General features: G+C 41.4%; 1 protein-coding gene and 1 long non-coding RNA gene across 6 annotated transcripts in view; one reads left to right on the top strand and one right to left on the bottom strand.

Annotated features, from left to right (window-relative positions):
• THSD7B (thrombospondin type 1 domain containing 7B) overlaps positions 1–14849 on the top strand; it is an 805377-nt gene that overhangs the window by 773302 nt on the left and 17226 nt on the right. For all 4 annotated transcript variants that reach the window (XM_089654059.1, XM_089654060.1, XM_089654057.1 and 1 more), the window contains one exon: positions 11977–12059. In XM_089654059.1, coding sequence (XP_089510185.1) covers positions 11977–12059 — 83 coding nt within the window. The remainder of the gene's footprint in view (positions 1–11976; positions 12060–14849) is intronic.
• Positions 1–14849, bottom strand: part of LOC149445238 (uncharacterized) — a 144484-nt gene that overhangs the window by 86605 nt on the left and 43030 nt on the right. The gene's annotated exons all lie outside the window — the stretch shown is intronic.

A 14849-nucleotide genomic window follows, 5' to 3' on the forward strand; every position in this document is an offset into this window, starting at 1 on the left:
AGGTGGTAACTGCTTTGAGGCCCTGTGTGGGTCGAGGAAGGGAGGTGAGCAGGCATTGCTGCCATTTGAAGGAGAGTACTTGCACTTAGAAGTGGAGATCACGTGTGTGTTCCAGCTTAAAGCACAGTCACATGCATGGAATATTTTTTTCACCTTTGATATTGTCTTGTTCACCTATGGCATATATCATTTATGTATAATTTAGACACCATTGTATGTGGCCAATATTCTGTTTTCACGTATATATATATTCTGTTCATTATATTTGATTTATGCACTATATATTTAGTTTCCTAATGTGTGTTATTTAGCTATTTTGGTTGACACTATTTTTTCTTTTCACTAGAGGGAGTCAACACACATTTATTATATATAGTGGTCACTTTGATTTATAATTACACTATATGGAGATACATGATTGTATTCATGTGATACAAGCGCTTCACTAATTTTTAATTTTATTTTGCACTTATTGGTATCAGCTAAGTGACAGCAGCTGTATTTTGTCAATTATTCCCATGAGCGCAGGAGGATCCCTTATTATTTAGCTTACTTCATAATGTGAAGAAGTGTCAACATACTCTTGGCCATATAGTCTACATAGCTAAACTAAAGACTTGTAATACTGTCTCCAAGCAGTGCTATGTTCTACAAGCTTTACAATGACGTAAGTTCAGTTTAGAAAATTTTAAAATAAGGATCTTTATTTTATCCGTTACAATTGTAATTTTCAGATTTAATTGAATTTAGAATTTACTAATTAAACTGTAAAACAGTACCTGGGTTTATCTTTATCTGGCTCCCCTGTTGCCCGCAACTACCACCAGAACCACCCAAAATACTTGGGACACCCACCCCACCATTCCACCATTTAGCAAAGCAACTAGTCATCTGGCCTCAGTGCTGCCTTGTGGTCATGGATTTAGGGGAGGGGGGCAGGGGTTGTGTAGTCCTGGGTAAGCTTCAATTTTCAGCAAGTGTGATATTTGCATAAGAATTTTGGGGGGCTCTGGAAACCACAGAGAGGGTAACTGCAAGCGCTTTGAGGTATGTCCTCTCAGAATTAGGCTTTCTTAAGTTATATTTTCTCCATACAGGATCACTTTAAAGTTTTAAAGTCAAAGTCCTGCCCTAAAGTGTTGCAAATGTAATGTACGTAAGTCGTAATTGAATTTAATCAGTTTGTGCATATGCTGCTAATTATCCGCCCCCTCCTGATCCCAAGTAAAAAGGGAGGGTTTTTTTATTGCTGTAGTAACTAAGGCAAGTCATAGATGATGTGATTTTCTTTTCTGTAATCACAGGTTAGAGGAAAAAAAATCATTTGATTCTCCCATTAACATAGCGGGGAGCCTTCCTTGCTGGCAGAACACAATTATTACTACAGGAGGCTATAGCCGCCGGCAGGAATCGCACCCAAAAAAATAAACAAGTTGGTTATACTGAAGTTGATCGATGGATTGACTTTAATACAACCAGCCGATCCATAGATGGATCGAATCTCAGCTGGTCCCTGCTGAACCGGCCGAGATTCAGCCCGGGTTCACACCATGCGGAGCGGGACACTGCATGTAATTCGCACAGGAATCACACCGCATTCCTGTACGAATTACATGCAAATGTCTATGTGCTCTGATTTGAGCCATACATTTTGCATGGCTCAAATCGCATCACATCAGCACCAAAAAGGTGCAGGACCTTTTTTGAAATCCGCGCCTGAATCGCATCGCATGGGTGTTTTCACCCATGCGATGCAATTTATGGCAATTATATCACGTTTTGCGGTCTGTTTTAGGGTGTCATTGATTTAACATTGACACCTGCACTAGATCGCATGAAGTATATGTGATTGCAATGCGGTCCGGGAAATGCACAGGATTTGCAGCGTTTTCCACACCACATTGGTGTGAACCCGGGCTCAGTCGAGAGAGAGAGAGAGAGAGAGAGAGAGAGAGAGAGAGAGAGAGTGTGTGTGTGTTCTTGTTTCAAGTTACTGGGGAGGAAAGAGCTAGATAATGCTAGATATACTCCAGCCAGAAAATGAGGCAGGCTCTGATGCTGCCCTTTTGATGCACACTGTGAGAAGCTCATAGTGTGCAGTGAAATCAGGGCAAGCAATGTTAGTGCAGGAAGGGAGAATGTAAGGCTGGAGGTCAGCTTGAATGCATCATATACAGTCATGGCCAAAAATATTGGCACCCCTGTGGAGAGATCTCAAAACAGCAGTTGGGGAAAAGGAACCCTTCCAATCTGAGAGACCTGGAGCAGTTGGCAAAGAAAAAGTGGTCCAAAATTCCAGTAGAGAGGTGGAAGAAATTCAGATGGTTACAGGAAGCCATTGATCTCAGTTATTTTTTCCAAGGGGTGTGCTGCCAAATATTAAATTGAGGGTGCCAATAATTTTGTCCAGTCCATTTTTGGGGTTTTGCATGTAATGTGTCAGATTTTGTTTCTTCACTTTTTTCTGTCCTAGCTATACAAATAAAAGAAATAAACAGGAAATGTCTAAACATTTGTAATTGCAACAATTTTCTAGGCGAAGTGGTTCATTATCAGACAGAAATACAGGGGTGCCAATATTTTTGGCCATGACTGTATTCATGATCTGTGCTAATAGACAGTATGACATTGGTAATCCATACAAAGTGTGTTCATTCAGTATCCAAATCTAGAATCATCCAGAAAGTAAGAAATATTCTTTATATACGTTCTCAATGAGAGCAAACCTAGATAAAACGCATTTCTATGGGTGAGATTTCACAGAGTGCTCTGGCAAAAGTGAGCCACATTGATAGATGTTAACAATGCCCCTAGGCAGCCAGATAGGAATATTGATCTCACCTGGTGACATCAATCCAATCGTCAATCTACCATCCAAACACCAGCTGACACGGAGTGGTGTTTTCCCACATGTCCTCAAGAGGGTTAGACCCAACACTAGAATCTGGCCTCTAACACAGACTTCCCCATAGGGGTGGACTGAGATCCTGGGTCAGAAATGAAACAATCATGTAAATCCTGGTGCATGTGCAGTTTCTTGTTTGCACACAAATGTCTGATACAGATCTGCCCCCTCTGCAGCCTCCTGCTACAAAGTTATGCTGCAGTTGGATCCCTAGAGGAGAGAAGACTGAGGAAATGTTTCCTCTTGCCTGCAGCAGACTGTTGACATCATGTCAGCCTATGCAGAGTCACTTTTCTGCACTTCAAGCATTGTCATTATATTATTTTTTTATTATTATATATGAATGCTGATTATTTGACATATCAGGAGTTTTCTCATGCAGAATTGCAAAGTTACAGAGTGATCAACTTCAACTACAGGGGCAATGTTTAGCTGTTAGCCCCTTCCTGCTGCTGACTCCCAGCCTCTCTGATCTTGTGACCACTGTGATTGGCAGTCACAGTGGCCATATAATCGGAAAGCTGCTGATCGCAAATATGCATCGGGAGCTTTCCAGGTACCGGTTTGTTACGGTGTTGGGAGCACGCAGGGAGCGTGTTCTCAGCACAGTAAAGTGTTTACCTATGGCCGCATATATATCCGCCAGTTTGATGGTAAAGCCCACCAATCGAGGGGCTGCATATTTGCACCAAATTGTCAGGAAGTGGTTCTAGTGAACAAGCCATAAATCTGGGCAATTCAGACTGAGTATATGATGAAACTATTTATACAGATAGGCAGCAGCTACATTCTGTGAAGCCACGGGCCAAAATGTCAGTAGATCCAGAAATATAAGCAGCTGAATTTATATGTAGGCCTCGACTAAAGTTAAAGTACATGTAATCCTTACCTGACTAACACCATTTGGTAAAGCACTGAGTATCATAAAGCTATACTTGCTTTCACTTTTTCTCACCCATTTTTCCATCTCAGTGCTGCTGATCTCCTGCAACCTCTTTGCAGCCACCTCTTGTCTACATGTACGCCCAACAATGACCGATGGCATTTCTCATGGCAGGTGACAACCGTGGACCATGCTTGTGTACTTTGTATTGTAAATAGCCAATAGCAGTCATCGGAAGCCTGTGTGACAAGGTGACAATATATGAGCACAATTGGTAGACAGGAACAGAGGAAATGATTAAACAAAGACCATGATGGCAGGATCCTAGTTAATAAATAAATGAGAGCTTCAGTTATATAAATATTGAAAATTTCTTTTGAAATGATCTTAACCTGACCCAACTTTTATGAGGTTTAATTTATTGTGTTTGTTACTTGAAAATTAATCTTAATTTATTGTGATTCATTTATTACAATTTTATACATTTTTTACTATGCCATTATTATGTTTAATATTCATTAGTTCATTTTATTATTTGTTTAATTATGTATTAATAAATAATAATTTGTTTAGATATTATTTATTTAGTTTTATATTATTTTAACATTAATTATATTTATTAAAATATTAATTTTAATAATAATAATAATAATAATAATAATAATTATTATTATTATTTCATTCTATTAATTATTTGCTTTATTTGTTTAAAGTGGTTCTAAATGCTAAATTTTTTTTTTGTACCTTAATGCATTCTCTGCATGAAGGTATAAAAACGCCCCACTAACTGATCCAGCACTGCAGCAACACTCCTCCACTTCTTGGTCTCACAAGAGACACAGGAAGCACCAGGAGCCAAAAGCATGGTTTACCAGTGCTGGGTGTGTCAATGGATGCACACAGCCCAGCTCAGGAGCACATCCACACTGGTGCCCCCATGACACATGGCTTTCTAAGGAGGCACTTGGAAGAAGAAGGATTGGATAGCGCCAGCGGGGGACTACCAAAGAGGAGGTAAGGGACCACTCTGTGCAATATTGTTGCACATCGCAGGTAAGTATAACATCTTTTTTATTGTATTAAAAAATGTCCTTTTATTACTATCGCTTTATATTATTACTTTATTTTATATTTGTTATATTTATTATTTAATTATATAATTTTTACTTATATTTTAATTATATTTATTATGACGAATTAAAGGTATTTACTTTACTAGAAAATTAGTTTATTGAGCAACATCAGAAAACGGATTTAATTTATTGTGTTTACTGTACTAGAATACCCAGTGGGACTTTAATGAAGCAATAGAATCATACATATATTGAAAAAGACATTTTGGTTAAAAAAAGATTATCATCTTTTTTAACCAAATGTTTTTTTCAATATATGTATGATTCTATTGCTGCATTAAAGTCCCACCGGGGGTTCTTTGGGTACAAGCATTCATATAGGGATGAGCAGCCAGATACTCAACCTTTTTGGTTATGACTATACTAGAATACTTGCCATTTTCTAACATCCTCTCACACCTCTCCTATTGGCCATTCAATTGATAAAGATACTCATTGAGCAATCAGGAGGCTACTAAGAAGTAGAAGAAGGCGGGGCTAAGCATGACTTTTACAGTAAAGTCAAGATCTGTAAATAACTTCAGCTGCTTATATCTTGGGATTATCTGACAATTCTGACATGCGATTTTCACTGAAAGTAACCTCTGATTATGCATTTTCCTCATCTGCTCAGCGTGCATTATCCAGTTTTCTACAAGTTTATTTAAAGCTAGAGAAGCCAAAGCACTCAGTGGCAGTGTGCCCAGAATAAGAGGCTTTTCGGGTGGATAAAGGTAATAGCAGCCACCACATGGGGAACTCTCACTTGTAAAAGCACATAAAGGTTGACAGGCTGGCTTGAAACGTTTGTGAGATCTTTCCATACAACGTGCTCTATGGACATCTTACAAACAAAAGATCAGAAAATGGTCCGAAGTTCTAATGATGTCTAAAGTTTAAAAAAAGATACCTCTTCAACTGTAACAAGGATTCAATACACAAATACGATTTTCAGTGATATGTGATGCTCAGTAACTGGGCTGAGTTTGAGTAAATCTGATATAATAGTAGACCTATCACAAACTGCTAAAAGCAAGCACTGTGGGGTTTATTTACTAAAGCTGGAGAGTGCAAAATCAGACTCACTTCTGCATACAAACCAATCGGCTTCCAGGTTTTATTGCCAAAGCATAATTGAACAAGCTGAGGTTTAGAAGCTGATTGGTTTGTATGCAGAAGTGAGCCTGGTTTTGCACTCTTCAGCTTTAGTAAATAAACTCCTGTATTTCTTATATGTTATATATGTAAGGATGCCAAAAACTTTTGGCCAGCTTTGTGACAACTTTACTTTAACCACTTGCCCACCAGAGGATTCCCCCACCCCCCCTTTCTGACCAGGCTATTTTTTTTTGTTTCAGCACTGCGGTACTGCCTTACTTTAACTGACAATTGCGCGGTCAAGCAACTCTGCACCCAAATTAAATTTATGTCCTTTTTTCCCACAAATGGAGCTTTCAGTCAGTGGTATTTGATCACCTCTGCGTTTTTTTTTTTTTTGTGCTATAAACAAAAAAGACCGACAATTTGTAAAAAAAAAACAATATTTTTGACTTTTTGCTATAAAACATGTCCAGTAAAAAAAATTTTTAAAAATCAAATTTTGTCATAAATTTAGGCCAAATTGTATTCTGCTCGATGTCTTTGCTAAACAATCCCAATATGAGTAAATTAATTGGTTTATGTGAAGGTTATAGCATCTACAAATGGCGGTACATATACAGGAATTTAAATGTTTTTTTAATATTAGTAATGGTGGCAACCAGCGACTATAGTGGGACTGCAGCAGGCATTCTGACACTGGGGGAGGAAACTGACTAACTGCCACTGACATCCCCACTGACACTAATACAGTGATCAGTGCTAATAAAAAGCACTGACACTGTACTAATGACACTGTGCAGGAAGGGGTTACAATATGGGGCGATGAAAGGGTTAACTATGTGCTGTTTTACTTGTGTTGTCTGTGTGTGCTTTACTATGTAAGCACGCTGCTTTTATTGCTCTGCTATGCAGAGCAATACAAAGCAGCATGCTGGTGCTGACAGGGGAGAGATCTGTATTGTTTACATACAGACCTCTCCCCTGTCAGTGTTCCTCAGCAATCACTGGGAGCCGGCAGGGAATCTCCGGCCAGGACCCAGTGAGCGAAAGCTGTAGCTGCCAATGGCGGTGTGAGTAGGTCGGTGCACGCACCCCCTACCCGGAAATACAACATCACGTATATATACGTGATTTTGTGCAGCCCTTTAGCAGTAGTTCTTCTATAGGGCGGTCTGGAAGCGATTAATGACAATAATGGCAACGCAATAATGTATAAAAATAATACTTTAATAATAACCTAAAGTGGAAGTAGGGGAAACATTTTTTTTTAAATCATACTTACCTAGGTGGTTGCAGCATCGGACTCCCATTGGCTCTAAGGGTGAGAACTCAGCAATCACATGACCGCTGAGTTCTCACTGCTGTGAGCAGAGAGCGGGAACTGTCAGTGCTCCACCCTCCCTCGGCCACTAGAGCTCTGGGCTGTAGAGGGGAAGGAGCAGCTGGCTCATGCTCTCAGCGGCCCACTGAAGAGCTGGGCCAGGTGCCACTCTAGCCTCTAGGGTGGATCCCGATCATTTGGTCCTGATCCCTCCCCAGCCTGGACTGGCTCTGTGATGTCATCTGACAACAACAGGTCATGGGAGTGCAGAGTGAACTGCACTCCAGGGATTGGCTGTACTTCTCCTTTAAAGTGGTAGTAAACTGCGACCTTTTAAAAAAAAAAAAAAAAACCTGCAAGACAATGTCATAATCTGCTAGTTTGCATACATAATATTAATAATAGCATAAAAGGTAATGTATAATAATAATAATAATAATAATAATAATAATAATAATAATAAATAAGAATAATAATACTATTTTACTAATACTTTACTTTATGATGATAATAAGCATAATATAAGCAATACAGTAATGTCCTCAATAATACTTTATTATTGATAATGGTAATAATAATGGCAATGCAGTAATGTATTCAATAATACGTTCATAATATTTAATAATACTTTGATAATAATAATAGCAATGCATTACTGTATTCAGTAATAATTTATTAATAACACTTTAGCAATTTATAACAATAATAATAAAAGCAATGCAGTAATGTCTTCAATAATACATTAATATTACTTTTTTATTATTATTAATAATAATAATAATAATAATGACAATGCAGTAAGGTTTTCAATAATACTTTATTATTATTAATAATAATAATAACAATAATATTAATAGCAATGCAGTATTGTATTCAGCAGGTTTTTGTTGACAGCCAGTTTGACAGTCTTTATACCCAATTTTACTTCCAGTTTAGTCATGCTTTAAAAGAGAAGTATGGCCTTTGTGTTTTTTCTCAAATTATACTTACCTAGCTGGATGCAGCATTGCTCCGGTTCTGCATCTGTCATTCACTGGCTCAGTGTGAGAACCCAGCAATCACATGACCGATGAGTTCTCACAACCGCTCTGAGCAGAGAGCGGGGCTGTCAGTCACTGCTGTCCGCTCTGACAGCCCCCCTCCGCACGCTCACTACAGTGCTGGGCTGGGGAGGGGGAGGGAACGGCTGGCTCAGGCTCTCAGCGCTTTTTCCGACTTTTGAAGTGGGGATCTTTCCCCAGCCTACACTGGCTGAATGACATCAGTTGATAGCAGGTTTCAGCCCACCGTCAGCTGCAAAACGGGTCTCAAGTGCAGAGCGAACTGCACTCCTGTGATCCACTGGAGAAGTACAGCCAAAAGAGCTTGAGCTGTACTTCTCCTTTAATACCCATCATATAAAAATAATAGCAGAAGAATATATTTGCATGCAACTGCAGCCAAGCAAAGAAATAATGCTAAGCACATATATACTGTAGGATCTGTCTTAGCTGTCAAATGTTTCATAAAGTAATTCACAAAATGTTGTTTTGCACCCATTCCTGCTATATGACTGCAAAGCAGAGGGGTTGAGTTACTAGAACTGAAGAAAGCAATATCAGGTGCAGCTGTACATGGTAGACACTCCGCTTATAACTTCAGCTTGTTCAATTAAAGCGGAGTTCCACCCAAAAGGGGAAGTTCCGCTGTAAAGATTGGTCCCCGCTCCCTATAAAGGATTGGCACCTTTGGGGGGGGGGGGGTACCCGAATTTGACAGGTACCCGCTCCCACTTCCGCTGCGATCCCCTAGGTGATCGGAAGCGGAAGTTGTCCTCCTCCCCTCCCTCCCCGAAGTCTTGTGGGACACATGACAGGTCGCAGAAGACTGCAGGGCCATTCAGGAAGCGCAGCGCTTCTCGCACATGCGCAGTGGGTACCCGGCTGTGAAGCCACAAGCTGTCACAGCCGGGTGCCCACACTGAAGATGCCGGTGCCTGGAATAAAGGACGGACGGTGAAACGGGCTGCGGTGGGGGCACCGCGGGATCGTGGGACAGGTAAGTGGCTGTTTTTTAAAAGTCAGCAGCTACAGTTTTTTTTTTTTTTTAGCTGCTGACTTTTATTTTTTTTACAAGGTGAGTGGAACTCCGCTTTAAGCTTTGGCAATAAAACCTGGAAGCTGATTCTGTGCAGAGTTGCACCAGATTTTGAACTCTCCAGTTTTAGTAAATGAAAGCCCATTGTGTCACTGCCCTGCCCTCAGTAGAAGACTTGGGAAATCTGCCCCGGGGGGGGGGGACAATCTAGAAATGCCCTTGCTGTAGTTTTTCCAAACCTTGCAATTGACCCTTAATATGTTTTATATTTAATCCATACAGCTCAGTATAATAAAGCCTGCACTTGAGTCTATTTAGAGTTCTGATTGATCTTAAGCCCTGATGAAGCAGGAGCAATTTGGAACCTGAAACACATTAGCTGCTTTATGTTTGAACCTAAGTGATTTGTACTCTTTTACTAATTGGTCTGGTGCTCCTTTCCATTGTTTACTCTTTAAAGTGGTTCTAAAGACATTTTTCCTTAATTCTTCCTATGCTTTAAGTTAAAAAAAACCTGTATGCAGCTTCACCCCCAGCCGCCTTATACTTACCTGAGCCTGATCTCAACCCAGTGATGTACATGGGATTAGCGGCTCTCTCCCTCCTCATTGGCTCAAAGACAGCAGCTGCTTCCAATAACAACATGTTGGTAGTGCTGGTGGCGAGTCGCGCTTTGTGTGGCAATGGACACACAGAGTCAGCTTGAGAGTGAGTATGCACAAGTGCGCCTATATCAAGCGACTTGCTTTGGGGGAACTCAGCAGGGGGGGGAGCCAAGAGCACCAGTAGGGGACCCAAAAAGAGGAACATCGGGGGTGCTCTGTGCAAAACTATTGCACACAGCAGGTAAGATGACTTTAGAATCACTTTAAGCCTGGTAGGGTAGGAGACCTTATTTCTGCCAGGGCTGGATCTAGCCTATCTGATCTGGGGGTACAGTAAAAAAAAGTCAGGGGCCATAATGTCAATAGTGTGACAGATGCATAGAACCCGTATTCCCTGTTCACTCGGCACGCATCTGTACCACGGAGTCACAACTCGAAAGTAACATCTGACAGTGCAGAGGCAGAAAGGGAGTGATTAGAGAGCACTAGTATGTATTAAGATGATTAAACAGAACCTGTGCCCCTTATATCAGGTGTCCCTTTCGGAGTCCCTCCTTACATCAGGAGTCCTCCTCAAAGTTTCCTCTTTACATCAAGGTACTTATAAGAAGCCCCCCTTACATTAGGTGTCCTCATAAGAGTGCTCCTTACATCAATCGCTTCAACAGAGTTCCCCCATACATCAACTGTCCAGAGTGCCCCCTTACATCCGCTATCCCTATCAGAGTACCCACTTACATTAATTGCCCCTCTCAGACTGCTCCTTACATCAATTGCTTCAACAGAGTGCTTCCTTACATCAACTGTCCCAATCAGAGTTCCCCCTTACATCACCTGTGCCAATCAGAGTTCCCCCTTACATCACCTGTGCCAATCAGAGTTCCCCCTTACATCACCTGTGCCAATCAGAGTTCCCCCTTACATCACCTGTGCCAATCAGAGTTCCCCCTTACATCAACTGTGCCAATCAGAGTTCCCCCTTACACCAACTGTCCCAATCAGAGTTCCCCCTTACACCAACTGTCCCAATCAGAGTTCCCCCTTACATCACCTGTGCCAATCAGAGTTCCCCCTTACACCAACTGTCCCAATCAGAGTTCCCCCTTACACCAACTGTCCCAATCAGAGTTCCCCCTTACATCAACTGTCCCAATCAGAGTTTCCCCTTACATCAGTTGTCCTCATCAGGTCTCCGGATCAGTTGAATGCACTCTCAAGAGATCTGGGGGGGCACAACTAAAATCTGGGGGTGCATAGCCCACCCCAGCACCCCCTAGATCCGGGCCTGATTTCTGCTGCAGTTAAGTAACACTTACAGGTCTTATCCCTCTCTCAACCTGTGAGTGGACAGTGAAACAAGAAGCAGCAAACTAATGAGCTCGCCTCCCTGGCACACTGCTTTCTCCTCCTATCAGCATGCTGCTTGCACTGAAGCACCACTGACAGGCTTCAGGTGTTGCATTTCCTTCCTCCAGTCTGAGCTCTGCTGTATGCAGGACTGCAAGGGGCTAATACCAAGCCAAAGTCAGGTTATACTGTTTGCATTTTAAAAAAAAATATTTAAACATGTATCAATGAATACAGAGCTGCATTAATTTGTGTCTTTCATGTTTTTTTTTTTTAAGCTGGGAATATAAGAGCAGATTTCAAGTGATTACACTGGCTGAATTAGGGAAAATAGAGAATGTATGACTACACAAGGACTACGTTAAAATAATAAGTGTGACATCTTTTACTGAAGTCCTTTATTCATGCTTTCCCATGTTAGTAGTACAATCATCAAGGCAGAAACAACATATTCCTGAAAACTGTACAATACAGTGTATAATGGAAGGTTTATCGATTTTGCCACCACCACTCCATCAAGACGTCTTCCGGAGAGCAAGAAAAAGGAACAAAAACTCAGCCAGACTCAGGAGTGTCCAAAGCAGAGGCAGACAATAATCATACAAATTGATATTTTCTTCTCCTAGGTGGCTGTTCTCCAAACTCTCGACCCGCTGCAGTTCGGCACTGCGACCCGCCATGCAGAAAACCGTTTTCTTACTGTATGCAGGTAACCTACTTACATTATATAATCAGCACATTTCCAGAAACATGATCCCAGCACTAACCATATAATGTAGGTTTAGGCAGTGATTCATTTTGAAGGGATACACTGCCACCTAAAGGAAATTTTTTTGCATTGCAGAGAAATGTTTTTTTTGTTGCGCGAACTATTGTGTAAGCACCTGATAGAGACTACCTTCTGAAAATATTAGTTGCCTGCCTATCATGCTGACTTGGAACATATATGCTAATCACACAAGTAAAAAAAAAAAAAGTCAGATGTCTTTATCTTCATAGCTGTTCTGGGTTATAGGCTCAAAGCACTAAAAGTAGTACTAAAGTCTAAATACATTAACAATAACATATAAAGCCATTTATAACTCTGCCCCAAATTACATCACCAATTATTATTATTATACAGTATTTATATAGCGCCAAAGGGTATGCTCAGCGCTGTACAGTAGCAAGGGGGACAGAACATGAGACAAGACAGTAACAATACACTACACGAGGGGTTCGAGGGCCCTGCTCTTTCGAGCTTACAATCTATCAATCTTGTCTCCAAATATCACCTAAACCATACTCTCCGCTCCTCGCACGACCTTCTACTCTCTCGTTTCCTTGTCTCCTCCTCCCATGCTCATCTCCAGCACTTCTCCAGAGCCTCCCCCATCCTCTGGAACTCTTTACCCCAATTTATCAGACTATCGCCTACTCTGGTCACTTTTAGGCGATCTCTGAAAGCCTCTCTCTTCAGGGAAGCCTATCCTACCTTCAGCTAATAATGGAATCTTCTCTTCCTCCTACCAGTCCATCCCCCACAGTTATTACCTTTTGTACCACTAGCCCCTCCCTCTTAGATTGTAAGCTCCAAGGAGCAGGGCCCTCCTAACCCTCTTGTATTGAACTGTAATGTCTCCCGTTATATAGTAAAGTGCTGAGCAAACTGTTGTCGCTATATAAATCCTGTATAATAATAATAATAATAATAATAATAATAATAAATATTTTTACCTTAAAGTGCTTGTAATCCCTTACCTATACCCAGTGAAGAAGCAACAGGCCTCAGATGATACACAGAGATAACCCCTGGTTCAAATATCCATGTTCCTGCGGGCCGTGTTTTGCGTGGGCACGAGAGTCCATTCATTTGAATGGACTCTCGTGCTCTGGGACATGGGAAGAAGTCCCTGCACTTCTTCTGAAAACGCAGCCCGCATGGGAACCTCGGTTCCCAGTATGGTTGCGATTTCCAGTGCGGGTGGCGTGCCATTAGAATTAATGGCAGTCGCCCGCGGGTCCGCATTCCTCTGTGTGGGTGGTGCGTCTGCACAGATTTGTGTGCGGATCCACTCACATATATGTGAACCTACCCTTAAACAAATTCCCCTACATAAGTAGACACTGTCTATCTTCTCTTCTCTACATCTGTTCAAAGGGCTGAATTTTTAAAGCTTATCTGGGAGTTCAGAAAAAAGGGGGTGGAGAGCTGAAATTATACACTGTAGAGCTCAGAGGAGAGAGCCCAGAGAATTGAAGGGGGACACCCCCTCCCCTTCACACAGCTCAAAGGAACAGAGCTAAGGCTGTCAGTCAGCTAGAGGTCCCTCCCCTGTCACCATTTTCTATTGGTGTCAGGAACACTTGTCAGAAGTGACTCATGCTGATAGCAGAGGAACAAAGCAGCAGACAGAAAGGTGCTTAGTGCTTTTATGTGAGACAAGTACACACTATAGAGATATATGCTTTGTTCATATTTCATGTCTGAGGCTCTACAACCAGTTTAATGCATTCATTGCATTAAGGTTAAAAAATGTCCCACTATCTAACCCCCTCCAAAAAAAAATAAAAAAAAAACAAAAAAAGTTTCACTTCCTGCTATCTCAGGAGAATCAGAAGGTTGCAGAGGCAAAGGTTCCAGCCCCCATCAGTCAAACTCCTGTGAGAAGGGAGCAGGGGTGTGGCTAAACGGAGCTGTGTGTGCCTATGAACACACACAGCCTGGCTGTAGCACCTGGCTTGCTAGAGGAGGCACCTGGCAAGCGGGAAGACAGGACAATGCTGGCAAGGGACTGGCAGAAGATGAGGAAAGCAATATTTTTGCATAGAGCAGGTGTGTATAATATTTATATTTAAAAAAATAGCCTTTAGTATCACTTGAAGCAAAAGGTTAAAACCCAACTCCGGGTTAAATTGAAAAAAAAAAAAAAATTGCTGCCCCAGATAGATTAATAAAAACAAAAAAGCAGGTATGGCAGCAGTACTCACCTCTTCCTTGGCTTTGAGCCCTGCTGTAATTATTTTTACAACCAGATGTCCTCAGTCTTCTAGGTGGAATGAAAATGTAAATGAAAGAAAGTGAGATCCTGCAATAACCTTCGCAGCGCTCATCACATCTGCTGTCTGTGAAAGCTGCCCAACCGTGTCATAAAATACACTGTAAAGTGTAACACGATGAATGTAACAGGTAGTCAATAGGATCATAAGTGAACGCAACCTGAGAGCACATCGGCGCATGGGTAGCCCAACACTAATTAGCAAAAGATGGATCTAACTAAGCATGCAGGGCTGCCGACTAATCCAGAGGGGAAGCTCCATCTAATGCAAACATAGGAGAGAAAAGACACAGCGCAAAACCTGCATAGTGTAGGAAGTCAAATCCAGAAAATATAATAAAAAAACAAAAGAAATGCATTCACATGGGATAAAGGGACAGATGGATGTTGGAATACCATTGGGCCATTGCACAGTGAGGAAGCTGGCAATCTCTGACACAGACACCCGTGCCTCCGCCGAA

Source organism: Staurois parvus, unplaced genomic scaffold (assembly GCF_062004578.1).
Source record: "Staurois parvus isolate SC_StPar_1 unplaced genomic scaffold, SC_StPar_1.0 ptg000735l, whole genome shotgun sequence".
Lineage (NCBI taxonomy): Eukaryota > Metazoa > Chordata > Amphibia > Anura > Ranidae > Staurois > Staurois parvus.